This window comes from Ornithorhynchus anatinus, chromosome 18, assembly GCF_004115215.2.
Source record: "Ornithorhynchus anatinus isolate Pmale09 chromosome 18, mOrnAna1.pri.v4, whole genome shotgun sequence".
NCBI classification, from domain to species: domain Eukaryota; kingdom Metazoa; phylum Chordata; class Mammalia; order Monotremata; family Ornithorhynchidae; genus Ornithorhynchus; species Ornithorhynchus anatinus.
Window position 1 is genome coordinate 41,009,099 of NC_041745.1, and position 27,696 is coordinate 41,036,794.

At 56.6% G+C, this 27,696-nt stretch overlaps 1 protein-coding gene and 1 long non-coding RNA gene across 2 annotated transcripts; both read right to left on the reverse strand.

Moving 5' to 3' along the window:
* Window positions 1-26,444, reverse strand: AK4 (adenylate kinase 4). The gene is made up of 5 exons (XM_029046647.2): window positions 26,236-26,444; window positions 7,730-7,849; window positions 4,316-4,488; window positions 2,549-2,667; window positions 1-568 (listed from the first exon to the last, which is right to left on the reverse strand). The coding sequence occupies exons 1-5, from the start codon at window positions 26,378-26,380 to the stop codon at window positions 454-456; spliced, it is 672 nt and encodes a 223-aa protein (XP_028902480.1). The 5' UTR covers window positions 26,381-26,444; the 3' UTR covers window positions 1-453.
* Window positions 14,248-22,763, reverse strand: LOC120638983. Its single transcript, XR_005661058.1, has 3 exons — window positions 22,247-22,763; window positions 15,915-16,017; window positions 14,248-14,862 (listed from the first exon to the last, which is right to left on the reverse strand). It is a non-coding gene; the product is annotated as an uncharacterized LOC120638983 (long non-coding RNA).
* Window positions 26,445-27,696: the final 1,252 nt, after the last annotated feature.

Here is a 27,696-nt window from a genome sequence, read left to right on the forward strand (position 1 = left end):
TAAACGCTTCAATACCGAAACTGTTATGATTACTCCCTTTCTCGGGATCCCGGGGGGTGTGACACAGGTACCCCTTTGCTCAGTACCCCCGGGGGTGTAACCAGGGGACCCCGGGGGGGCCGTGGGTGCGGCCACAGGGGGGACGCTCCAGGGACCCAGGCTCTCGGGGCTTTTAGAGGAGATCGACGGCGGGGGCGGGGGCGGGCTCCGTGCCAAAAACGGGGTGAGAAACGAGGCCGAGGCCCCGGCGCCTCAGGGGCGAAGCTCAGGCAGAGACGTCCGAGATCGGACTCGAGCCCCCGGGCCTCCCAAGGGGACAGCCCCCTCCTCGCGTGTCCGCGTTCCCGTCCGCCGACCGCCGAGACCAAGACGCTCGCTCGCTCTTTCCCTGGCCGGGACCCCCGGCTGGGGGGCCCCGGCTCCCCTCCCCCGGCCTTCTGCCACGCGCCCGCCTCAGTTGGCTTCTTTGGACGGAGTGGGTGGGATCTTGTGGGAAAACAGCGTGAAGACGTACGGCCAGATCTTGTTCGTCTCCGTCCCCGAGAAGGAGTGCAGGATTCCGCGGCTCCTGAAAGCCAAACACAAAGATGGCAGAGGGTTGGCTTTCACCTTGCCCCCTCCCACCTCACCGGGGTCCTACTACGACCCAGCCCGCACGCCTCGCTCCTCTGATGCCAACCTCCTTGGCCAACCTCCATCCCGTCTACCTCGCCGCCGACCCCTCGCCCACGTGCCGCCTCCGGCCTGGAAGGCTCTCCCTCCTCGTATCTGTCAGACGATGACTCTCCCTCCCCTTCAAAACCTTACCGAAAGCACATCTCCTCCAAGAGGCCTTCCTTTCCTTTCCTATTCTCCCTCTCCCTGACTTGCTCCCTTCATTCATCCCCCCTCCCAGCCCCACCGCACTTACGTACATATCTGTAATGTCCTATTTATCTGTAATATCCTATTTATTTATATTAATGCCTCGTCTCGCCCTCTAGACTGCCAGCTCGTTCCGGGCAGGGAACGTGCCTTATATTTTCACGTGGTATTCTCCCAAGCTTTTACCACAGTGATCTGCAAGCAGTAAGCACTCAATAAATACAACTGACTGACCCACGTGGTCTTCAACCAGTCGAACGATTTGCACCGACCATACTCTTATGTATCTGGAGCAGTTTGGTACACACTCCTTTGCCCATCCGCTTTCCTCTGGAAAACCTCCAGCAAACCGCCCGGCCGTGCACCTTGTCGGAGCCCCGGCTGTTCGGGTGAACGCCGCTCGGCCCCCGTTCGTAAGGAATGTCCAAAAGGCGGCAGGTTATGGGCGTGAGTTGTTGCTGCAGTAGCGGGGATGGTTTGCACTGAGCCATCCACACTCTGCTGCTCAGTCCCCAGGGCCCTGGAACAGTACGTATTTGTGGGATGACTGATGAGAACAGCCCTGTGCCCTCCGCTGTCGTCAAGCATGATATTAAGAGTGGGAGCGTGCACACATTTCCCAAATGAACACACTGCAAATCCTCATCCATTTTTCCCGATTGTGAAGAAGACTCTTCAAAATAACCAAAACCCATTTCGTTTTTACCTTTACCATCATCCGGCATCGCAAATTAAGCTTGAAATTAAAGGAGCTCGTTGGTTCATTTTCACAGTATTTGGGGGGGTGGGGGGGAGAGTATGCGTTTGTTAGTATGCGATTCGCCTGGACAGGATGTGTGTTTTGAATTGCAGTATTCCTCATCCCTTTGTCCTGAGATTTAGAGCAGCTACATAGATGTGGGAAATGTGGATTTAATTTATCTGAACAAGTCTCTTGGCTTTCCTGGACTTGGAGTGGGTTGGGACGGGGGAGAGGAAGAAGGAGAAAGGGAAGGAGGGAGAGAGAGAGAGAAGGAGAGGAGGAGAAAGGGAGAGAAAGAGGGAGGGAGGGAGGGAGAGAAGGATAAAGGGAGAGAGGTAATTAGGGAGAGAGGGAGAAAGAGAAGAGAGGGGGAGGGAGAAAGGGAGAGGAGAAGAGAGGGAGAAAGGAAGAAAAAGAAAGAAAGGAGGGAGGCAGAGAGGGAAAGAAAGAGAAAGGGAGAGAATAATAATAATTGTGTTATTTGCTGAGCACTTACTATGTGCCAGGCACTGTACTGAGCAGTGGGGTGGATACAAGCAAATCAGGTTGGACGCAGTCCCCGTCCCACACTAGGCTCACAGTCCTATTGCTCATTTTCCGGAAGAGGTAACCGAGGTATAGAAAAGTAAAGTGACTTGTCCGAGGTCACTCAGCGGACAGCGTCAGAGCCGGGATTAGAACCCAGGTCCTGCTGATTCCCAGGCCCGTACTCTCTCCACTAGGTCACGCTGCCAAGAAGGAGAAAGGGAGAGAGAGGGAGGAAGAAAGAAAGAAAGGAAGAGGGGCAGAAAATGAGAGAAGGAGAACAGGAGAGAGGGAGAGGAGGAGGAAGGGTGGGAGAGAATCCCAAGGTCCTGGCTCACGGCTCAACAGTTAAACCCCGAGGAGTCCGCAGGTCCTCGGTGCTTTCATCCCGGGGTGTGTGGGTGGAGGGAGACTCACTTGTATAATTCTATAACCGGCTTGGCCGCTCCCTTGTATTGCCTCAGCCGGGCAGCGACGGCATCAGGTTTATCATCTTCCTGCTGGACCAGGGGCTCACCGGTAACGTCGTCCACTCCCTGCGCATCCAACGGAGACACGCTCAAAACACTCGCACCGACGTCAGTCGGCCGAAGCCGCGCTCGCAGACCGTAAGCTCGTTATGGGCGGGGAACGTGTCCGGTGATTGTTAGATCGTACTCTCCCAAGCGATCGCTACAGCGCCTTGCGCACGGTAAGCGCTCAATAAATACGATTCACTGACCGACCGCTAGCTCTGCCCTCGCCTCCGACGACCGGAAGCATCCGATGGGCACCGAGATCAGTAAAGCCATGGCAGGGGGAGAGACGTAATCGATCAGTCGTGCTTACTGAGCGCTTACTGTGTGCAGAGGATTGTAGAACGGTGTTTGGCACATAGTAGTCGCTTGACCAATACCATCGTTTATTTACTAGGCGCTTGCAAAGAACGCCACGCTAAGACGTACCGTCGAATCGACGAAATACTGGGCATAAAAAATACCGTACTGTAATTTCTCAAGCGCTTAGTACAGTGCTTACTGATTGATTGACTGACATTCGGAATTGCCAGAGAAGGGGTACCGAGCTTTCCCTATTCCCGAAGAGCTGCCCGATCGCCATGTCCTGCTGAGGTTAAAAAAAGGGGTTTTTTGTGGTTGTTTATGGTATTTGTACTGTACTAAGAGCTGGGGTAGACTCCAGATCGTCACATTGGACACAGTCCATGTCTCACATGGGGTTCGCAGATGTACTCCCCATCTGCGGCCCAGCGAAGTGACTTGTCCGAGGCCACGCAGCAGACAAGTGGTGGAGCTGGAATTAGAACCCAGGTCCTCCGACTGCCAGGCCTGTGCTTTAACCACCAGGCCACGCTTCTCTTTGACCTCTTCAAACCCACCTCCCCACTCCGAATCCTGTCTCAGCTTCTTCGCTTTCTGGCTGAAAGCTCCCCCTTTGTCTAGATACGTGCTCGCGACTCTGTTGAAGAAGCTGGAAAACTAACAAACTGGGTAATCGAGTGTCGGCTGTTAAATCGACATGTTCATTTGCTCATCAACCAATATCTTCAAAAGACAGAGTCAAAACCTGGGCAAAGATTTTGCTACCTCCTGGACCCTTGCAAGGAGAAAAGAGGCCACACGCTCTAATGAAAAGCACGCGGAACTGGGAGGCCGCAGACCCAAGTTCTAATCCTGCCCGTGGCCGACTGTGCGACCTTGGGTAAGTCACGTCACCATTCTGAGCTTCAGCTTCCTCATCTGTAAAACTGGAAATAAAATATCTGTTCTCCCAAGCCGTCAGACTGGGGGTCCCGTGTAGGACAGGGACCGGATTGATCTGCTTACGAAACGGCACGGCCTAGTGGGTAGAGCCCGGGCCTGGGAGTCCGAAGGACCTGGGTTCTAGTCCTGACTCCGCCACTTGTCCGCTGCGTGACCTCAGGCAGGTCACGTCATTTCTCTAGGCCTCAGTTACCTCATCTGTAAAATGGGGATTAAGACTGTGAGCCCTGGGTAGGACAGGGATTATGTCCAACCCAACTTGCTCATAACTACCCCAGCACTTAGTGCCTGGCACCTAGTAAGCGCTAACGAAAACCAAAGTAATAATGATATCATCTCTACCCCCAAAGTCTGGCACTTACTAAGCAAGCACTTAATAAATACCATAGCGAAGCCACTTTCCAGTACGCCAACTGTTTCTTACGTGGACGAGGGGCGGGTTGAATTCCAGATTGTACACTCGCCCGCTGGACGGGTGGATCCAACGTCTGCTCAGACGATCCTTCAGCGTCTCGAACGGGATGTTCAGGCTGATCACGAGGTCCAGCTCGCACACCGAGTCGAGGGCTTCGGCCTGGACCAGCGTCCGTGGAAATCCTGAAGACGGGAAGACCCGGACGGACCACGGACCGATCACCGACCCCGTCGCCCCGGCCCCAACCCCGGGGCCGCGGGCCCCGGGAAAGGCTGCGGGCCCATGCGGAGACTCACACCTCCTCGCAGGCGGCAGGAAGGGAAGTTGAGCGGGAGATGGGCGGGTCTGAAACGGACCCGGAATTCCGCGCCGCGGGCAAAGGCTTCGGCACCTGGAGAACTGGGGGATGGGGATTCCTGACTCCAGTTGGGCTGAAATGGGGTTGGGCCTGACTTTGGCATCTCTGCCATTTATCTAGGCCACGGGGGCAAGGGGGGAGTCAGGGGATCGGAGGCAGGAGCATGGAAGAGTAGCCATTCCCAACTGGGCAGTGATGCCAAGATAGAGGCGATGAGGGGAAGAAGCTGGAGCACGGGCTCAGGGAACATTAAGCCCGACACGCTGCATGGCACAGCGGCTAGAGCCCGGGCCTGGGAGTCAGAAAGTCACGAGTTCTAATCCCGGCTCCGCCACTTGTCTGATGCGTGACCTTGGGCAGGTCGTCTTCACTTCCCTGGGCCTCGGTGACCTCATCTGTAAAATGGGGCTGGAGACTCATGTGGGACAGGGACCGCGTCCGACCCAATTTGCTCGTATCCAGCCAAGTGCTTAGTGCAGTACCGGGCGCATAGAAAGTCCTTAACGAAAGCCATCATTATTAGTAGTAGTAGTAATAATCATAATCAGTGAGTGCTTACTGAGTGCAGCACGCCGCATTAAGTACTTGAGAGAGGACAGCAGGGTTGATAGATTTGATTCCTGCCCACCAGCAGCTCGTGATACTACTAATAATTATTATATTTGTTAAGCACATAGTAAGTGCCAAGGGCCGTTCCAAGCATCAGGGTAGATACAAGCTGATTAGGTCCCTGTCCTGCATGGAGCTCACGGTCTTAATCCCCATCTTACAAATGAGGGAACCGAGGCCCAGAGAGGTACGGTGACTTGTCCAAAGCCGCACAGCGGGCACGTGGCAGAGTGGGGATCAGAACCCACGACCTCTGACTCTCAGGCCCAGGCTCTTTCTACTAGGCCATGCTGCCTCCCTAATGAGCCATTTAGTACAATCTGGTGGTCCCATTTGCGACGGGGTGTCTACTCGGGGCAGAGCACCGTCCTGGGCACTTGGGGGGGTCTTCTACAAGCAGCAGCAGCGTGGAGCAGCACGGCCTGGTGGATAGAGCACGGGGCTGAGAGGCAGAAGGACCAGGGTTCTGATCCCAGTTCCACCAGTCGTCTGCTGTGTGACCTTGGGTAAGTCACTTAAGTTCACTGTGCCACGCTCCTTCTCCGGATGAATGATGGAAGCTGAATGACCTCTGGGCCGAGGGCAGCGTTTGGGCCACGCAGTTAGCGGGGCCCTATCTAATCCCCGGGCTGAAGGTCACGTAGGCCTCTCCAAAAAGCCCTGAAACATTAAACGCTTCCAACCCGGGGTGCCAGGGCCAAGCTACTCATTCGTGAGCCCCGGTTACTGGGTAAACCACTTTCCGGAAAAAACACCGTCCAGCCTCCCCTGCTCTTTAGCCCCGAGTTCCTTGAAAACAAGCCATCGCCCTTGAGAGCGGGAAGCGGCGTGGGCTAGCGGATGGAGTCCGGGCCCGGGAGGCGGAAGGACCTGGGTTCTAATCCCGGCCCCGCCGCTCGTCTGCTGGGTGACGCGGGGAGAGACACTCCGCTGCTCCGTACCTCGGTTCCCTCGTCTGTGAAATGGGGATCGAGACTGCGAGCCTCGTGCGGGACGGGGACCGTGTCCAATCTGATTGTCCTCCTCCATTCGAACGTATTTATTGAGCGTTCGCTGTGTGCAGAGCACCGTACTAAGCGCTTGGGAGAGTACGGATACCCCGCATCTACCCTAACGCTTGGTACAGTGCCCGGCGCATAGAAAGTACTTAAATACCATAGAAAGAAAAGAAGAGCAGTCAATCCGTCGGTCGTACTTACTGAGCGCTTACCACGTGCGGAGCGCTGTACTAGGCACTCGGAAAAGTACGCCACCATAGAATTAGCAGATACGTTCCCTACACGTAATGAGTTTACAGTCTAGAGGGGGAGACGGAGATTAATATGAATAAATAAGTAATTTATAAGACACCATTTAAAGATAGGTACATAACTGCTGTCGGGTTAGGAGTAGGGCAAATATCAAGTGGCCAAAGGTCACAGATTGAAATGCACAGATGACAGAGAAGGGAGAGTGAGCCGAGGAAGGAAGACAACGAAGTGGAAATCTTGGCTTTGGACAACCAAATCGAAATGTCAGTGACTCAACAAGGCTCTGTTTTGGTTTTTTTTTTTGCTTTTTTGCTTTTTCATCGTATTCGTCAAGCGCTTACCATATGCCAGGCACGGTTCTATGTGCCGGGGTAGAAATAAACTAATCCGGTTGGACCCAGTCCACGTCCCACATGGGGCTCACGGTCTTAATCCCCATTTTTCGGATGAAGGAACTGAGGCCCAGAGAAGTGAAGTGACTTGCCCACGGTCCCAGAGCAGGCAACAGAGGGGGGATTGGAACCCGGGTCTTTCTGACTCCCAGACCCGCGCTATATCCACGAGACCACGACGCTTCTCTGCCCTCCTGCTCCGTGCCGGGGCCAACCTCCAGAAAAAGGGAAGGAGACGGGGAAGGAAAGAGGGAGGAAGGGAAGGAGAAAGGGAGGGCAAGAAGGGAAGCCGAGGGATGCGGGGAAGGAGGGAAGTGGGGTAATAATAATAATAATAGTAACGATAGTTGTTAAGGGCTTACTGTGTCCCGGGCACTGTACTAAGCACTGGGGTGGATACAAGCAGATCGGGATGGACCCAGTCCCTGTCTCACGTGGGGCTCGTGATCTCAATCCCCCCCTTTTACAGATGAGGTAACTGAGGCCCAGAGAAGTGAAGCGACTTGCCCGAGGTCACACAGTCGACAAGTGGCAGAGCCGGCGTTTGAACCCGTAGCCTTCTGATTCCCGGGCCCGTGTTCAATCCACTGTGCCATGCAGAAGGGAAAGAGGGAGGGAGGGAAGGAGGGGAAAAGGAAGGGAAGGAAAGAGGGAGGGAGGGAAAGGGCACGGTAGGGAGTAGGGGAGGGAGGGAAGCCAGGAGGGGATATGGAGGGGTCGGGGTGGGGGAGGTGGGCGGGGGGCAGGAGGGAGCCGCGGAGGGACCGGGCGAGGGTCCTTGACCGGAAGGCGGCCCCCGGCCAGCTCGGCTCACCGTCCAGGAGCCAGGGTCGGTGCCGCCGATGTTCCAGCTCGCTCAGCATGACCCGCGTGATCACGTCATCTGGGACTAAGAGCCCTTGTTCAATGTACTGCTTGGCCAACACACCGGCTTCTACGCACAGGCAGAGAGGGGGAGGAAAACAAGACTCAAAAAGGAGGCTTCCGGCAGGACTCTGGGTGACCCAACCTTTCTGGCCTCAGTTGCCCCTCAGATCCTTCTTCCCCCTACATCCCTTCCCCACCTCAACCCTCTGCTAGATAATAATAATAATAATAATAATACAAATTGTACTGGTTAAGCGCTCACTTTGTGCCAGGCGCTGTACTGAGCACCGGGGTGGATCCAAGCAAATCAGGTCGGACCCAGTCCCCGTCCCACATGGGGCTCACAGCTTTTAATCCCCGCTTGACAGATGAGGGAACTGAGGCACAGAGAAGTTAAGTGACTTGCCCAAAGTCACACAGCTGGCAAGTGGCGGAGTCGGCATTCGAACCCATGACCTCTGACTCCCAAGCCCGGGTCCTCTCCCCGGCAGGATGATCGGAGGGGAGCTAGCGTCCGTCCCACTTGGGGCTCTAAGATGGTCACTCAGGAAGCAGCGTGGCTCGGTGGAAAGAGCACGGGCTTTGGAGCCAGAGGTCATGGGTTCGAATTCCGGCTCTGCCACTCGGCAGCTGTGTGACTGTGGGCGAGTCACTTCACTTCTCCGTGCCTCAGTTCCCTCATCTGTAAAATGGGGATTGAGACCGCGAGCCCCACGTGGGGCAACCTGATTCCCCCGTGTCTACCCCCAGCGCTTAGAACGGTGCTCTGCACATAGTAAGCGCTTAACGAATACCAACGTCATTATTATCATTCATTCAATTGCATTTATTGAGCGATTACTGTGAGCAAAGCACTGTTCTAAGCGCTTGGGAGAGTACAATATAACAGACACATTCCCTGCCCACAACGAGTTCGCAGAGGGGGAAGGTGTAGGCGGTGCGCGGCCTTTTGACAGGTGGGGAAACTGAGACTCAGAGAGGTTAAACTCTCCCTCGGAGACTTTGAGCCCCACAGGGGACAGGGGCTGCGTCCCATCTGACGATCCTGAATCCACCACACTGTTTAGCTCAGAGTTTGGCACGTAAGTGCTTCGGAAATGCCATTCCTAATCTACTTCACACGCAAAAATACCAAGAATTCCTTGGCATCCTGGTGACGGCTGGGGGCATTCTATTCCTGTGGGCAAGCCCAACCTTCCTGCATTTGGGCCTCTGGACATACCCTAGAGAAAGAGCCTCTGAGAAATCCCATCCCTCTAGGAACGAAAGGATTAATAACAATAGTAATAATATTAATTAGGGTATTTGTTAAGCGCTTACTACATGCCAGGCACTGTACTAAGCGCTGGGGTAGATACAAGGAAATCAGGTTGGACACAATCCCTGGCCCACACGGGGCTCACAATCTCAATCCCCATTTTACGTAAGAGGTAACTGAGGCACAGAGACGTAGAGCGACCTGCCCAAGGTCACACAGCAGACAAGGGGCGGCGCCGGGATTAGAGCCCATGACCTCCTGACTTCCAGGCTCATGCTCTAGCCACCACACCGTGCTGCTTCTCAGCATTAGAAGATTTAGATTAGAGCCGGCCCGAAAGTCACCGGGGATTGTTATTCTCTTAACCTCGAAATTTCGATCATCACAATAATAACTGCGGTGTTTGTTAAGCGCTTTCCGTGCCAAGGACTGTACTAAGCACCGGGGGTAGATTCGAAATCATCAGGTCCCAAATGGGGCTCACGGTTTAAATAGGAAAGGGAACGGGTCTTGAATCCCCATTTTGCCGATGAGAAGCGGCATGGAGTAGTAGAGCACGGGCCTGGGAGTCAGAAGGTCACGGGTTCTACTCCCAGCTCGGCCATTTGTCTGCTGTGTGACCTTGGGCAAGTCATTTCACTTCTCTGGGCCTCGGTTTCCTCACCTGTAGAAGGGGATTGCGACCGTAAACTCCACGTGGGACGGGGACTGTGTCCAACCTGATTAGCTTGTATCGACACCAGCGCTTAGTACAGTGCCTGGCACATAAGTGCTTAACAAATACCGTAAAAAAAAGACATCACATCGATTGATCGCCCGCCCTGTCTACATCCGTCTCGATCCTGAACACCTCCATTCTGGGTCTCTCGATCTAGACCGCAAGCTCGCCGCGGGCAGGGGATGCGTCCGCTCCATCGTTATAGTGCACTCTCCCGAGCGCAGAGCACCGTGCTCCGCGCACGGTAAATGATCAATAAATACCAATTGATTGACTAGTCGAAGGGAGGCTCAGAGTCACCATTCTTAGATCCTGAGCCTCTGGAGCCGGCGGGACCAGGTCTAATTCTCACCCGAGTCTCTTCCGCCGGCGCTTAGCACACAGCAGGCGCTCAGTCAATGGAACCAATTGCTCCCACTTCCTCTTCTGGCGCCTCCTCTCCCTCAGACAAGAAGAATTCCCACCTTCTTCGGCCTCGTCCGGTCCCTTCGGGTTAAGACGTGACTCCACTCGCTTTCGAGGAGCCAGCCAACGGACAAACGCCAGAATAGCCTTCTTATCCGGAACGACCACAGCCAGGAAGCTTTGCAACCTCCGGGAGAGGTCGTGCGGGAACCGGAGCACTGTCAGCTGAACCAGCACCGTGGGGCTTCTAGGTAAGACCCACCCTGCGCACGTTAGGGTCGGCGAGTTCGATCAAACGCCGGTGGCTTAACAAATACCGCAATTATTAAACTCTCTCCCCTCCCGACAGAATCAATAAATCAGGGTTATGTGGCCAGTCCAGGACTCAGGCTCTGTAAGGGTCAGTAGATACCCGGGACCGTGCTCTACTCTCAGCGGTCGGTAAAAACTCCTGCCCAAGGTGACGATTATGATTCATTCATTCATTCAATCGTATTTACTGAGCGCTTACCCTGTGCGGAGCACTGTATTAAGTGCTTGGGAGAGGAGAACAGAACAACAACCAGACACATTCCCTGCCCACAGTGAGCTTACAGTCTAGAGGGAAGGACCAGGAGGGAAGTGGGCAACTGAGGCGACCTCAGCCAGCGAGACCCTCCAAACTCCGATCTGCCCCCGGGGCCCGGCCGGGGATCCGGGACGTGGGCGGACCCATCCTCTCGGGACCCTCAAACCCCCTCGCCTCCACCACCCCGGCCGCCCGCAGACTGGTCCGGATGGAGGAAGCCAGGAAACCGGACAGCGGCGAGCTGAGGGCTCAGGGCGCCGTCAAACTCACGGGCGGGGGCGCCCGCCCCGGCGAGAGACCCAATCAGTCAATCGCATTTATTGAGGGCTCACCCTGTGCAAAGCACTGTACTGAGCGCTTAGGAGAGTAAACGGATGGACTCCCTGCCCACAACGAGCTTGCACCGAACGGACGACGACCAAACCCCCACCCCATCCTCTGTCCTCGTATTGGCCCTGCCCGACCACTGTGTGTAATAATGATAGTGATGATGATGAACGTAGTTGTTAAACGCTTACTGTGTGCCAGGCACTGTACTAAGCTCTGGGGTGGATAGAGTGAAATCGGGTTGGACACAGTTCCTGACCCACGTGGGGCTCACAGTCCAATCCTCATTTGACAGATGAGGTCACTGAGGCCCAGAGAAGCCAAGTGACTTGCCCAGGGTCACAGAGCGGACGAGTGACAGAGCCGGGATTAGAACCCATGACCTTCTGAATGCCAGACCTGTGCTCTGGCCACTCCGCCAAGCTGCTACGCATGCACACACACACACGCGCGCGTTCTCTACGGAAATGTTTGGCACTAGGGATCCATAACAAGTTGGGAACTCAGCGACTGCTTCTCTCAGCGCCTAGAACAGTGCTTGGCACATAGGAAGAGCTTGACAAATACCATCATCATCCCGGTTCCCTCTGGGCGGGGAGAGACAAGAGGCAGGGAGGTCAGCGAGGAGGCCGGGTAGGAAAAGGGCTCGGTCAACGTCGTAGCAGTTCGGACGGAGAGGAGAGGGTGAATTTTAGCGATGCTGTGAAGGTGGAACCGACGTTATTTGGTGACAGATTGAATACGTGGGAAGATGAGATGAGTCGAAAAAAGCACAAGGGAATATCATTCAGTCTTTGCTTTCTCGTTCCTCGCCCAGTGTCGTATAGGCGTCGCCTCAAATGGGCTCACCCTTCCCCCAGAATGGGGGGGGCTCGGGGAGGGAGGGGACTGTGTCCAATGCATCTCATTCATTCATATTTATGGAGCACTTGCTGGGTGCAGAGCACTCTACTAAGCGCTTGCCGCTGGGCCCCCTTTAATGCCCCCTTAGGAAGCGACGTGGTCTAGCGGCTAGAGCCCGGGCCCGGGAGTCAGAAGGACCTGGGTTCTCATCCCGGGTTCTGCCATTAGTCTGCCGAGTGACCTTGAGCAAGTCACTTCGCTTCTCTGGGCCTCTCTGTTCCCTCCCTTGCAAAATGGGGATGAAGAATGTGAGCCCCAAGTGGGGCAGGGACCGTGTCCAACCCGATTTGCTTATATCCACCCCAGGCCTCAGTACAGTGCCAGGCACAGAGTAAGCGCTTAACAAATACTATTACTATTATAATACCCGGACTCCCTCCCAGTGGGCGCTCAGCTGGGACACTGAGGGTGAGGCTGGGCGATTAGAAAGGAGAGGGGGCACGCTCAGCGCTCTACTTGAGAGACGTCAATCCCTACTCATTGCAGACCCCTCCGGGAAAGAGCAAATCTCTGAAAACCTCGCCCTCGACATCGCCGCTTATTGCTCGGGTAAATCATTCAGCCTGTGGCAGGAGCGGCATCTGGAGGGGTTGAAACAATGGAAATTCCGGCTAACTCACTGCTCAGATGAATAATTCATCTGTGATCGATGGTTCTCCGGCTCGAATTCGGAGGAGAGCCGGAGGAAAAAATTTACTGTGGATTCTGATGCCCAGTGGTTAGAGCACGGGCCCGGAAGTCAGAAGGACCTGGGTTCTAAACCCGGCTCCGCCACTTGTCTGCTGTGCGAGACCCTGGGCGCCTAAGCCCTCAAGAACTCAGTAATGACCAGTGATGATTTTGATGATGACGAAGAAGAAAAACTTGCGATTAGCAAACTGCGTCCTCTCCTTCGCGATTCGCTATGAATTACTGACTTGTTACCGCAGTGGAAGAGCTTGCAGCTCTGTAGTTGGCCAGACATCTTTTCTAGTTTGGGGATGGGTGGGGAATGTGTCTCTTAGTTGTTGTAGTGTACTCTCCCAAGCGCTTAGTACAGCGTTCTGCACACGGTAAGCGCTCAGTAAATAGGATTGGATCGGAAGAACAGGAAAACCGAGGGCCATCATTTTGAGGAGAAGCTGTCTGCTGGGGAAAGCTGTCAGCTAGACTGTAAGCCCATTGGGGGCAGAGGTTGCCTCTATTGCTGAATTGTACTTTCCAAGCGCTTAGCATGATGCTCTGCACACGGTAAGCGCTCAATAAATAAGATTGAATAATTGAATGAAATGCTGGGACCTGGTGGGGATGGGTTAGCCGTCGCGGGTGAGGAGAATCTGATCCATCTGGGGCGAGCAGAAAAGCAAGATCGTTCCCCCGATCTGACACCTGCCCTGGACCTGACCTGCTCTAGCCCTTTCAGGAAGATCGGTCGAGTATTTCAGGATTCAGCCATGCCGTGAGGAGAAAAGAATTGGAATCCTCTTAGACCGTAAGCTCAAGTGCTCACTGTGTGTAAACCGCTGAGGCAGATACAAGCTAAATCAGGTCGGACGCAATCCGGGTCCCACGTGGGGCTCACAGTCTTAATCCCCATTTTTGCAGAGGAGGGAACTGAGGCCCAGAGAAGCGAAGTGACTTGCCCAAGGTCACAGGTCAGACACGTGGTGGAGCCGGAATTAGAACCCAGATCCTTCTGACTCCCAGGCCCCCGGTCTAGCCACTCAACCTTGCTGCTTCCCCACTACAATCTAGTCAGGATAGTCTCTGTCCCACATGGGGAGCACAGTCTTAATCCCCATTTTCCAGATGAGGGAACTGAGGCCTAGAGAGGTGAAGTGACTTGATCAAGACCACAGAGCAGACAAATGGGGGACCCGGGACTAGAACCCAGTCCTTCTTACTCTCAGGCCTGGGCTCTGAAGCAGCGTGGCTCAGTGGGAAGAGCACGGGCTTTGGAGTCAGAGGTCATGAGTTCAAATCCCAGCTCCGCCACTTGTCAGCTGTGTGACTCTGGGCAAGTCACTTAACTTCTCTGTGCCTCAGTTACCTCATCTGTAAAATGGGGATGAAGACTGTGAGCCCCACGTGGGACAACCTGATTCCCTTGTGTCTACCCCAGCGCTTAGAACAGTGCTCGGCACATAGTAAGCGCATAACAAATACCAACTCAGCCACGCTGCTTCTCACGCTTCCCCAGAAACCCCCCTTTCCTGGGCTAAGCCAGTTGGAGGGATCTGGAGGTCGAGAGAGAAAGAGAAAAAGGAGAGTGGACTTACTTATTTCCCCACAAATCCACCAAGCCCAAATGGCTCCAACGAGCAAATTTATTCTACTCTCTTCGTGGCTCTCTCAGGGCTCCTGGAGAGAGATCCCCTTTGTCCTAACGCCGAGAGGAGAGGAGGCCGGCAGGGAACTTGGCCTGCTTTTTCAGGATCCGGCTGGACAAATTCTATTTCCACTTCTGAGCAGCCAAAGTGCCACACTGGGGTAGATCAATGGGGCATCAGGATTCAGTCTCCAAGGCAACGGAACTCTTGAAACGGTCGCCCTCCTAGACATCCATCATCCTCAAGGTTAGGGATGGGCTACCCAACACTAACTCTTCCTTTTATATCCTAACTTTCCCTCTAGCCACCGTTACGGGCCCCTCTCCCATTCACGCTTTCTTTAACTTACTGTTATTTTGAGCCCGCACAACTTCCCTTAGTAACAGAACTGCTGGGTGAAGAATTATTTATTTTCTTTTAACATCCCACCGTCAAGTTTCAGGGGCCGACGGGATCCGCAAAACAAAATTTCACGTCCGCTCTGCCCGCACCTTCACGACGTTGTAGATTTCGACTACGTCCCTTCCGCGCCTGCATCTTTCCAGACCGAAGCGCCCGTCGATCGGTGATATCGGCAAGGGGCGGCCACGGCCTAATGGAAAGATCCCGGGCCTGGGAGTCAGGGGATCTGGGTTCTAATCCCGGCCCTGCCACTTGCCTGCTGTGTGACCTCGGACAATCACTAAACTTCCCTGTGCCTCAGTTTTCTCCTCTGTAACTTGGGGATTCAATACCTGTTCTCCCTCCTACTTACACTGTGAGCCCCATGTGGTCCAGGGACTGCCTCCCACCTGATTCACTCGACTCACCCCCCGGCGCTTAGAATAGTGCTTGACACTTAGGAAGTGCTTAACAATTACAGGGAGTCTAGACCGTGAGCTCGTTGTGGGCAGGAAAGTGTCTGTTGTTCTACTGCACTCTCCCAAGCTCTTAGTACAGTGCTTTGCACACAGTAAGCGCTCATTTAATACGACTGAACGAATGAATGCTTAATGATCATGAAAATATAATTTACTGGGTATCTTCGGAGTGCCGGACACTGTACAAAGCGCTTGGTTCCCTGCCCTCGAGGAGGGCACATTCTAACGGTTTCCTTTTTGTTTTTAGCTGTCCTCGTAGAAAGCTGTTCCATCCTCTATGGCCTAGTGGATAGATCACGGGCCTGGCGATTGTCTGCTGTGTGACCTCGGGCAAGTCACTTCACTTCTCCGGGCCTCAGTGAGCTCAGCTGTAAAATAATTAATAATAATAATGATAATGCTGTTTGTTAAGCCCTTACTATGTGCCAAGCATCGCTCTAAGCACCGAGGTAGATATAAGGCAATCAGGTTGTCCACATGGGGCTCACAGTCTTAATCCCCATTTTACAGAGGAGGTCACTGAGGCCCAGAGAAGTGAAGTGACTTGCCCAGAGTCACACAGCTGACAGGCGGCGGAGCCGGGATTAGAACCCACGACCTCTGACTCCCAAGTCCGCGCTCTTTCCACTGAGCCACGCTGCTGCTCATGTGGATCAGCGGGGATGAAGACTGTGAGCTCCACGGGGGACAGGGACTGTGTCCAGCTTAATGAGCTTGACTTTACCCCAGTGCTTAGAACAGTACTTGGTACCTCGTAAGCGCTTCATATTACTATTATTATTACCGTTTGGGTTTCCTTAGCCTTTCCGGCAGCCACCGCCCCAAACTCCGGGCCAACGGGCCTTCTGCGTTTCCTGCGTTGAAACCAGGCGGGCAGATCTTTCCGCCTGTCAAACACAATTAGGGAAGCTAAGCGAGGGACGTGGTGGCCGGCAGCTGCCACGGCTCAACAGCTGCTGGCCAAAGATGGATCCGGGGAGGGGAGCTCACAGGAGGCCACTTGACAAGCCCCCGGCAGTGGGGGGTGAGGCGATTGGGATAATAATAATAATAATAATTATGATGGTATTTGTTAAGCACCTACTCCGTACTGTACTAAGCACCGGGGTGGATCCGAGCAAATCGGGTTGGACACGGTCCCCGTCCCGCCTGGGGCTCACGGTCTCCTTCCCCATTTTACATACAAGGGAACTGAGGCCCAGAGAAGTGAAGTCACTTGCCCGGGGTCACACAGCGGACAAGCGGCGGAGCTGGGATTAGAACCCATGACCTTCGGACTCCCAGGCCCGTGCTCTAGCCACTATGCCACGAAAGAGGACGGGTGTTTTGGGACGGCCCTGCTCTTTGCGGATGGGGAATGTGTCTGTTTTTCGTTCTAAGGCACTCTCCCAAGCGCTTAGTATAGTGATCCGCATAGTAAGTGCTCAATAAATATGACTGACTGAAGAACGTTTCAAGACACTAAAGACAAGGGGCTCTAGTATCCAAAACCTTTTTATCGAGTATAAACGCCTGGATCTTGTTTCGGTCGGGGTGACAATCTAATAATAAATTCATCCGCCTCATCCCCCTCGAGAGGAAAAAAAAAAATAGGCTCAAGGTAATTCATGCTTTCATACCTAAAAGGAAACTGATTCTATGAATAATAATTAATTATTCCTAGCGGGGAACCTTAAGAAATGGCTCTAGAAAGAAAACATTAAATCCGAATCTACTGACAAAATGGTCCCCCTTTGAAAGATGTGGGCAAAACCGATCACACGTCATTAATCGATCACTGAAACAGTAGTACTTATTGAGCACCGAGGAGGAAGTGCTCAACTCCTAGAGCACGTCAGTCAATCGTATTTATCGAGTGCTTACTATGCGCAGAGCACTGTACTAAGCGCTTGGGAGAATATAATAGAGCAATATAACGGACACAAAGCGATCCGTGCGAAAGGACGATCGGAAATTATTTTAGCTTCTGTCTCCCTTATTACACTGTATGGTCTTTGAGGGCCAGGATTGTTTACTCTCTGCCCTCAGTAGACGTTCAATAAATACTAATTGATCGACTGCTGCTCGCTGATGCTCCACTTGCTCATTCTTGCTCATCATTTTGGTACCTGTTAAGCGCTTACTATGTGCCAAGCACTGTACTACGCACTGGAATAGTGAGAGAAGCAGCACGGAGTAGGGGACAGAGCACGGGTCTGGGAGTCACGGGCCACGGATTCTAATCCCGGCTCCGCCACTTGTCTGCTGTGAGACCTGGGGCAAGTCGCTTCACCTCTCTGGGCCTCGATTACCCCATCTGTAAAACGGGGATCGAGACCGTGAGCCCCACACGGGGAAAGGACCGCGTCCAACTCAGTTTGCTGGTGTCCACCCCAGCTCTTCCTCCAGCGGCTGGCACATAGTAAGCGCTTAGCAAATACCACGGCATAATTCTTATGAGACGATCAGGTCAGACACATTCCCCGTCCCCAGATGGGGCTCGGCAGTCTTTAGGGAGATAGTGAAAGCAGATGTTGAATTCCCATTTCCCAGAGGAGGAAACCGAAGCCCAGATAAGTCCAATGCTTTTGGCTCCAGTCACCCAGCTGGCGAGTGGAGGGGCCTGGATTGGAATCCAGGTGTTCTCTGCCCACTGAATTAAAATAAGGGAAGGAAACGCGTCTCCTGAGCCGTCTCCGCCTGCCCGTTAGGCAGAGACTCCCTCCCCAACCTGTCAACGAGGAGGCTTTCGTTCCCCCAGCGTCAGCTAATCTTATCGAGATGTATTTTTAGGCGAGTCGACCGAGTGGAAGGAGCGAGCCGAGCCCGGCAGCTGAGCGGACGGAACGGAAGCGGAAGGCACCTGCCTCGGCGGGCCCGGATCATCCCGTCCCCCGCGTCCCGCACGTAAGGTGGTCCCCGGCCAGGAGACATACGTGACGTCCCCCGCGCTCAGCCGGGCTCGCCGCCTACGGGGACGACGACACGTGTGCCGTCTGGTGGGAGTCTGCCAGGCTTGGGGGAGTTCCTCCCAAGGGATGGACCCCTCCCCTCCACCTCCCCACCTGCTCCAGAGCTGCGGCGATCCCTCTCATTCATTCACATCAATTGGGCGCTCACTGTGCGCAGAGCACCGTACTGAGCGCTTGAGAAGGTCTCGTCTTATGCTGTCGAGATAGGACAGAGCAGGGACACGTCCCCTGCCCACGACGAGCTTCCAGTCCAGAGGGGGAGACGGACGTTAATGGAGATAAATGGATGACAGATGAGGACGTAAGTGCCGTGGGGCTGGGAAGGGGGAAGGAGAAAGGGAGCGAGTCAGGACGACGGAGGAGGGTGGCCCGGGGAGGGGGAAGCCGGAGCCCTCAAACGGAGGCATTCACTCAATAGTATTTATCGAGCGCTTACTTCGTGCAGGGCACTGTACTGAGCACTTGGAATGGACAATTCGGCAACAGATAGAGACAATCCCTGGCCACTGACGGGGCGACGCCAAACGGAACCCGTCGCCCCGCCCCAGGAAGAGATGGAGGACACCGGAGGACAGTGAAGGGGAGTAGAGTGGACAAGACTGTCAGCTCGTTGTGGGCAGGGAATGTGTCTCTCCCAAGCGCTTAGTAAAGTGCTCTGCACACAATAAGCACTCAATAAATACGACTGAATGAAAGGCAATCGGGCCAGTGGTGAGAAGGGTCAACCGGCCCCCCACGCCCCCATCCCACCGGGACCCAGGCCCACAGACCCGGGAGCGGGGAAGCAACGTGGCTCAGTGGAAAGAGCCCGGGCTTGGTTGTTCTTGTCTGTCCGTCTCCCCCGATCAGACCGTAAGCCCGTCAAACGGCAGGGACCGTCTCTATCTGTCGCCGACTTGTTCATTCCGGGCGCTTCGTACAGCGCTCTGCACACAGTAAGCGCTCAATAAATACTAAACACTACTAAATACTAATGGGTTCGAATCCCGGCTCTGCCACTTGTCAGCTGGGTGACCGTGGGCAAGTCACTTCACTTCTCTGTGCCTCCGTTACCTCACCTGTAAAATGGGGATTAACTGAGAGCCTCAGGTGGGACAACCTGATGACCCTGGATCTCCCCCAGCGCTTAGAACAGCGCTCTGCACATAGTAAGCGCTTAACAAATACCAACATCATCATTATGTCCCAGAGAGGAGTCGGAAAGAACGCCGGGGCAGAGGATAACTCCCTTCTATCCACTAGGCCCCACTGCTTGTCGTAGATTGTCCTAGGATTAGACTCTACAGTCGATTAGACCGTAAGCCCGTCAAACGGCAGGGACCGTCTCTATCTGTTGCCGACTTGTTCATCCCAAGCGCTTAGTACAGTGCTCTGCACATAGTAAGCGCTCAATAAATACTACTGAATGAACAGGAGCTCGCTCAGACCCTGCCTTACAGAAACTCGCTCTGTAGTGCTCGCCTCTACCACCGTCACGCACGTGTGCGCCACATCGTCCAACCTCGCAGAACTCCGAATCGATAATGACCGTGGTGATTCATAAACACCGTATTCCAAGCACTGTTCTAGGCACCGGGGTAGACACAACCCAGTCAGAACCCACCCGATCCCTGTCTCCCGATGAGGCTCACGGTCCAGAGGAGAGGGAATTTCATCCCCATTTCCCGTGTTCCGGCAGGACAGAGGGCCGCCGGGAACTAGAGGCAATCGTTGACCGACTTGAAAGTTCTGAAGCAGTTGCCGAGGGGGTGTTATATTTTAACAACCTGAGAACTTTTGGACTGGAGGCTTGGAGGGTCAGCCTGACATCCGCAAATCGGTCCGGGGCGTACGCGGACCAGGGGCGTAGGCGGCGCGTGCCGGCCTCTCCGGAGAACACGACGTTACAAGGGGCCGGACGTGAACCCCGTGCTCAAGGAAGCGTGACGCAGAGCACGGGCTTTGTGTGGGGTGTGAGCCACGGGGTGATGCATTCACTCCATCGTATTTATTGAGCGCTTACTGTGCACTCTACTCGGTGCTCGGGAGAGTACAACAGAACAATAAGCAGATGAGCCTGTCACTGGACGGGGATTGTCTATCTGTTGCTGAATCGTCCATTCCAAGCGCTTAGTACAGTGCTCTGCACATAGTAAGCGCTCAGTAAATACTACTGAACGAATGAATAAGCACATTCCCCACGTACCACAAGCTTACAGTCTAGAGGGGGAGACAGACATTAACGGAAATAAATAAATGACAGATATGGCTCTTCGAAGCGAATAAATCACGGTTCAGAGAGCGGATAGAGCCCGGGCCTGGGAGTCAGAAGGTCAGGGGTTCCGATCCCGGCTCCGCCACTCATCTGCTGGGTGACCTCGGGCAAGTCGCTTCACTTCTCTGGGCCTCAGTGACCTCATCTGTAAAACGGGGATTGAGGCTGTGAGCCTCAGGTGGGGCAGGGACTGTGTCCCGCCCGATTTACTTGTATCCACCCCAGCGCTTCGTACGGTGCCCGGCACGGAGTCAGAGCTTAGCAGATACCACTGTTATTATTAGTAGTTGTAGATGAACAAATCGGGTACAGTCTCCGTCCCACATGAACAGATAGTTTGGACCTATTTTAAAAAAAACGAGGCGTCCAACGCCTGGAATAATCCTGGGTCTCTGGCCGCACAGCGATTGCCAGCCCCCTAAACGCCTGCTCCGAGAGGGAACCCGGCAGACGAGGCTTCCTCCCACCAGAAAGATGCCCTCAGCCCGGCCGGGGCCCTTGCTATCCCGATGCCGACCGGCTGGAGCCCGCCGGCAGAACGGGGGGACGTTATTCCGACGACACGCATCCGGGACGAGCGGTCGCTCTTCCGGCTCGCGCACCTGGATGAGCACCCTTGGGGTTGAGCGCTCACAATGTGCACAGCGCCGTACTGAGCACTCGGGAGAGGACGACGGAATTAGCGGACACCTCCTCTGCCCACAGTCTAGAGGGAGAGACGGGCGTTGATAGTAGAGTAGCGAGGCGTAGCTGAGGAGCAGCGTGGCCAAGTTGCTAGAGCCTGGGAGTCTGAAGGCCGTGGGTTCTAATCCCGGCTCTGCCACCCTTCTGGCTGTGGGAACTTAGGCTAGTCACTTCACTTCTCTGGGCCTCAGTTACCTCACCTGTAAAATGGGACCGTGAGCCCCATGTGGGCCAGGGACTGTGCTTAATACAGTGTGGGGCACATGGTAAGCGCTTTACCAATACCACAATTATTATAAATAAGTTATTTATAATATGTAATTTAAAGATATGTACATAAGGGTTGCCTAGTACTTTCCCAAGCACTCAGTACAGCGCTCTGCACACAGTCTGTACTCAATAAATACGACCGAATAAGTGCAGGGGGGTTGGGGATGGGGCGAATAGCCAACGTCCAAGGGTCCCAGAGCCAAGGGCAGAGAAGGGGGAGCGAGCCGGGAAAACGAGGGCTTAATCGGGGAAGGCTTCTTGGAGGTGGTGTTCTGAAGGCGGAGAGAGTGGAGGTCTGGCGGATATAGAGGGGGAAGGAGCTCTAGGCTAAGGAGAGGACGTGGGAAAGGGGTCGACGGCGAGATAGGAGAGATGGTGGCACGGCCAGTAGGCTGGGGCTAGGGGAGCACAACGTGCGGGCAGGGCTGGAGTGGGAGAAAAGCGAGGCGAGGTAGGAGGGGGGGGGGGGGCGAGCTCTTGGAGTACCACAGCTCGAGGTGCCCGAGTAGCGTTGGCGCCCGGGAGGTCCCGCTACAACGTCACCCTGGCTGTCTTGGACCGTCGAGTTCACCTACCGAACGGCTGCGGGTGGGGCACGGACAAGTGCTTCGTACAATCAGCCGTATTTATCGGGCGCTCACTGTGCGCAGAGCGCTGGACTAAGCGTTCGGGAGAGGACGGTACCAGAGAGCCGGCAGACACGTTCCCCGCCCACGACGAGCTCACAGAAGCCCGCGGTGAGAGAACACGAATAGAAATCGATGACGGATCTGGGCGTGAGCGCTGTGGGGCTGAGGGAGGGGTGAATAAAGGGTGCAAATCCCAGTGGAAGGGTGACGCAGAAGGGAGTGGGTGAGGAGGAAACGGGGGCTTAGTCAGGGCAGGCCTCCTGGAGGAGACGCGCTTTCAATAAGGCTTCGTAGGGTGTTCCGCACGCAATACGGGCTCAGGAAATACCTGTAGTCGACTTTAGGTGGATCGTCTTCCATCTGGGTTCCAAACTGCAATCGTCTTGATGATAGCCTAGGCTTTCCACGCAAGAACCAATTTTCCCAAGCACTTCCTAACAGAGAGCTGAAGAGGCCATCCGCAGCAAGCCCGGTGTCCTAGCCTCGCCACCTCCTAATTCACCAGATGGTATTTTGGGGGCAGGGGAGGGGAAGATGCAACAGTCAGGCCAGGCGTGGCCGAAAGCCAGATCCACCGCCCCCCTCGGGGCCCGGCCCAAATATCGACCGGTCCCCGCGGCGGCCGTTTCCACCGAGGCCGGGATGTATCCCCGTGGACGTAATTCATCACGTCCCGTCCCGTCTCCTCCTCAGCCACCAGAGAAGAGGTTTCTTCTTCATTTTTTTTTTTTTTTTTTTAGCCGTTTACCTCGGAAGAACAAAAAGGCCCTTCGGGACGACGCCGAGAGCTCAACCCTCCGCGCAGGAGTTATGAACGGAGGGAATCCCAGACGGGGTTCCGACAGCGAGCGAAGAGAGGCGAGGCTCCGGCCTCCCTCCCCTCCGCCCCCAATCCGCCGTACCCCTCCTTCCCCCCACCTTCCCACCTTCAAAAAGGGCTCTGGCCGGGATCACGCTAGCTCCGGGGCAAGGTGGCGAAGGATTCACCGTCCCCTCCCCCGTGGAGGTGGTTCTGCCAGAGGCAAACCAATAATAACGATAATTACGGTCCTCGTTACGGGCTTACTATGGCCAAGCACTATTCTAAGCGCTGGAGTGGATACAAGTCAATCAGGTTGGGCACAGTCCCCGTCCTACACGGGGCTCACGCTCTCTTAATAGACCGAGAGCCCGCCGTCGGGATTGTCTCTATCGGTTGCCGAACTGTACTTTCCAAGCGCTTAGTACGGCGCTCTGCACACCAGTGAGCGCTCAGTAAATACGACTGAGTGAACGAAGAGGAGGCAACCGAGCCCCAGGGGAGCGACCCGCCCGAGGTCACACGGCGGACGAGCGGCAGAGCCGGGATTAGAACCCAGTTCCTTCTGCCAGGCCCGTGGTCTGTCCACTAACCCACACTTCTAGAGAGAGGTGGACCAAGTTGGGGTAATAATAATAACGTTGGTATTTGTTAAGCGCTTACTATGTGCAGAGCACCGTTCTAAGCGCTGGGGGAGACACAGGGGAATCAGGTGGTCCCACGTGGGGCTCACGGTCTTCATCCCCATTTTACAGATGAGGGAACCGAGGCCCAGAGAAGTGAGGTGACCCGCCTACGGTCACGCAGCTGACGAGGGGCAGAGCGGGGATTCGAACCCACGGCCTCTGACTCCAAAGCCCGTGCTCTTTCCGCCGAGCCACGCTAGTGAAGCTCTCTCGCCATCGGTAGCCCTCTCTGCGGGGTGTGGGGAGCGTGAGACAGCGCAACAGTCGGGACAGGAGCCCCTCCGAGTGGGCCCCACCTTTAATCAGTCGATCGATCACATGTATCGAGCATCTACTGTGTGCAGAGTACTTGGCAGAGATCTTGGGAACGTTCAAAATAACAGAGTCGAAAGGCCTAATCCCTGCCCCCAAGGAGCTAGACCTGCCCTTAAAGACTAGACGGGGAGACGGACCGTCAACGAAACCGCAGCTAGAGGGAAGAGACTAAAAATATAATAATAGTTACCATCACTAGGGTAGTTGTTAAGCGCTTTCTACGTGCCAGGTACCGTACTAAGCGTCGAGGGGGGACAGAAGCAGGTCGGGTCGGTCACAGTCCCCGTCCCTCGCGGCCTGAATCCCCACTTTACAGGTGAGACAACTGAGGCCCAGAGAACAATAACCGCGGTATCCGTTGAGCGCTTACCTCTGCGCTAGGCGCCGGGGCGGATACAAGCAGATCAGATCAGACGCAGTCCCTGTTACCGACGAGGGAACCGAGGCCCGGAGAAGTGAAGCGACTCGCTCGAGGTCACCCGGCGGACAAGGGGCGGCCCCGGGATCGGAACCCCCGACCCTCGGACTCCCAGGCCCGGGCTCTAACCGCTGGGCCACGCCGCTTCTCCGTGTGCGTAAGGGCCGTGCGGGGGCGGGGGGGATGTCAAGGGTTTAATAACGATGGTATTTTTGAAGCGCTTACTATGTGCCAAGCACCGTTCTAAGCGCTGGGGGCGGGGGGGAGATACAAGCCGTGTGACTGCGGGCGAGTCGCTTCACTTCTCGGGGCCTCGGTGACCTCGTCCGTCAAATGGGGATGAAGACCGTGAGCCCCCCGTGGGACCACCCGATTCCCCCGGGGTCCACCCCGGCGCTCAGACCGGTGCTCGGCCCCTAGGAAGCGCTTAACGGATACCAGCGTTCTTATTATTATTACAGGGTGATCGGGTCAAACCCCCGTGGGGCTCGGGGTCTCCATCCCCATTTTCCAGACGAGGTCACCGAGGCCCCGCCAAGTGAAGCGACTCGGCCCAAGTCCCACGGCCTACAGAGTCCGCCGTGGGACTCCGGGCGAGTCGCTTCACTTGGCGGGGCCTCGGTGACCTCGTCCGTCAAATGGGATACCAACGTGCTTATCATCACCATCACAAGCGGCAGATCCGGGCTTAGAAGCCACCAACTCGGACTCCCGAGCCCCGGTTCGGAGTCGGGGGCTCCCGTCCCTCCTCCTCCGGCTCCCCCGGGCCCTGTCCCGGCCCGAGAGAGGGCGGCCCGGCCTCTCCCTCGCCCGGCGCTCGACCCCCTACCCCCTCTTCCTAGGCGGCGGCAGGAGGAGGAGGAGGGGAGACCCCCCACCCTCCCCCCCCAACCTCCCTCCCAGCCCCACAGGCGCCCCAAACTCATCGGGTGGCCGCGGCCCCCGATGCCCGGGCCCCAATTTCTGGCCGCACCCAGACCCAGGCCCACAGAGGCCCGCAGACCTCTCCCGGACCTGCACCCACACGTCTCCCGGGGACACGCGCCCACAAGCCTCCCCTGCACCCACACCCGCCAGCCTCCCCGGACCCACACCCACAGCCCTCCCCAGATCCGCCCCCAACGCCCTCCCCCGGACCCGCACCCCCAAACCTCCCCCAGGCCCACGACCCTCCGAGCCTCCCCCAGACCCGCACCCACTAAGCCTCCCCCATACGCACATACACCCCCCCCCCAACCTTCCCCGGACTCACACCCGCTAAACCTCCCCCACAAACACACACACACACCCACAGAGATTCCCCCAACCTCCCCCAGCCCCACCCCCTCCAAGCCTCCCCCAGATCCACACCCACTAAACCTCCCCGATCCACACCAACACATCCACACAGAGCCCCCAACCTTCCCCCAGACCCACACCTCCCAAACTTCCCCCATAGACACACACCCCCCTAAACCTCCCCCATATACACACACACACACAGAGCCCCCAACCTCCCCCAGCCCCACCCCCTCCAAGCCTCCCCCAGAACCTCATCCCCTAAACCTCCCCGATCCACACAAACACCCACACCCCCCCAAACCTCCCCCATACACACACACACACCCCCCAGACCTCCCCCATACACACACACACACATACACACACAGAGCACCAAACCTCCCCCATTCACACCCCCTCCCCCAAACCTCCCCTAGACCCACACCCCCCCAAACCTCCCCCATACACACCCCCCCCCAACCTCCCAGACACACACACACTCACACAAAATCTCCCCCATACACACACACAGAGGCCGATGACCATCCGCGCCCCCCCGCCCCCGGTCCATGTCCCCCCCGTCCCCCGACTCAAAGGCCAGTCCTGGGGGGGGGGGGGGGGAGGGGGAATCCCATCGGAGCCCATCCCAGCGGGGGCGGGGCTTAGAGCTTCCCCCTTCCCCCCCCCGCCCGCCGGGCTGCCTGCGGCCCGGCACGTCCGTGCATCTCACACACACACACACACACACACACGGACAGACGGCCGGCCGCGACCCCCTGTCCCCTCCCCCCGTCCCGGAGAGGCGAGGGGGCGGTCGGGGGTGGGGAGGGGGTCCTCACCGGTGCGGGCCCCGAGGTGCTGGCGGAGGAAGCGGCCGCTGGCCAGGTGCTGCAGGCCGAAGCTGGCGGCCAGCCGCTGGCACACCGTGCCCTTGCCCGAGCCCGGCGGGCCCAGCACCACCGCCCGCAGCACTTTGGAGCCCATCGCCCCGGGGGCCCCGGAGTCCCCTCGGCCGCGGCCGGCGGGCGGAGGGCCCGGACTGGAGGGGAGAAGGCGGAGGGGGGACGCTTTAGCGGCCTCCGCCTCCGAGGACGCCGGACACGCCCTCCCCGCCGAGGACACGCCCCCGGCAGCGGACGGGCCGATCGGAGGCCACGCCTCCCTCGGAAGAAGGACCCATCAGAGGCCACGCCGCGAGGACGCGGGCCACGCCCCCGCAAAGGCCACGCCCCCATCAGAAGACGGACCGATCGGAGGCCACGCCGCGAGGACGCAGACCACGCCCCCTGTAGAGGCCGCGCCCCCCTCGGAAGACGGACCCATCAGAGGCCTCCCCCTGGGACGCGGGCCACGCCCCCCACCGAGGACACGCCCCCGGCAGCAGACGGACCGATCGGAGGCCACGCCCCATCCGAAACCACGCCCCCATCGGGAGAAGGACCAATCAGAGGCCTCGCCCCTAGCATGCAGGCCTCGCCCCCCGCAGAGACCCCCACCTCCCGGGCCGAACGTTGCCCTAACAGAGACCACGCCCCCATCCTAGGCCACGCCCCCATCAGAAGACTGACCCAACAGGGGCCTCGCCCCTAGGACGCAGGCCACGCCCCCCGCAGAGGCCACACCTCCCGGACAGAACGTTGAGGCGACAGAGGCCACGCCCCCATCAGAACGCTGGCCTAACCGAGGCCACGCCCCCGGGCGCAGGCCCCGCCCCCAACAGAGCACTGAACCAATAGAGACCGCGCCCCTGGGCGCAGGCCCCGCCCCCATCGGAGGCCACACCTCCCGGACAGGACGTCGGCCTAGCGGAGGCCACGCCCCCAGACGAGGCCACGCCCTCGAGCGGAGCGTTGGGTCCGAGACCACGCCCCCATCCGACCGCTGACCTACCCGGCAGAGGCCCCGCCCCCCGAGGAGGCTCCGCCCAGACCAACCCCGGCCCCTCCCATGTCATCCATCCATCCATCCATCCATCCATCCATCCATCCACGGTGGTATTTGTTAAGCGCTTACTATGTGCAAAGCACTGTTCTAAGCGCTGGGGGATACGGGGTGATCACGTTGTCCCATGTGGGGCTCACAGTTTTCATCCCCATTTTACAGATGAGGTAACTGAGGCCCAGAGAAGTTAAGTGACTTGCCCAAAGTCACACAGCTGGCAAGTGGTGGAGCCGGGATTAGAACCCACGACCTCTGCCTCCCCAGCCCAGGCTCTTTCCACTGAGCCATGCTCCATCCATCCATCCATCCATCCACCCAATGGTTTTCATGAAGCCTTTCCCGGGTGCAGAGCACTGTAC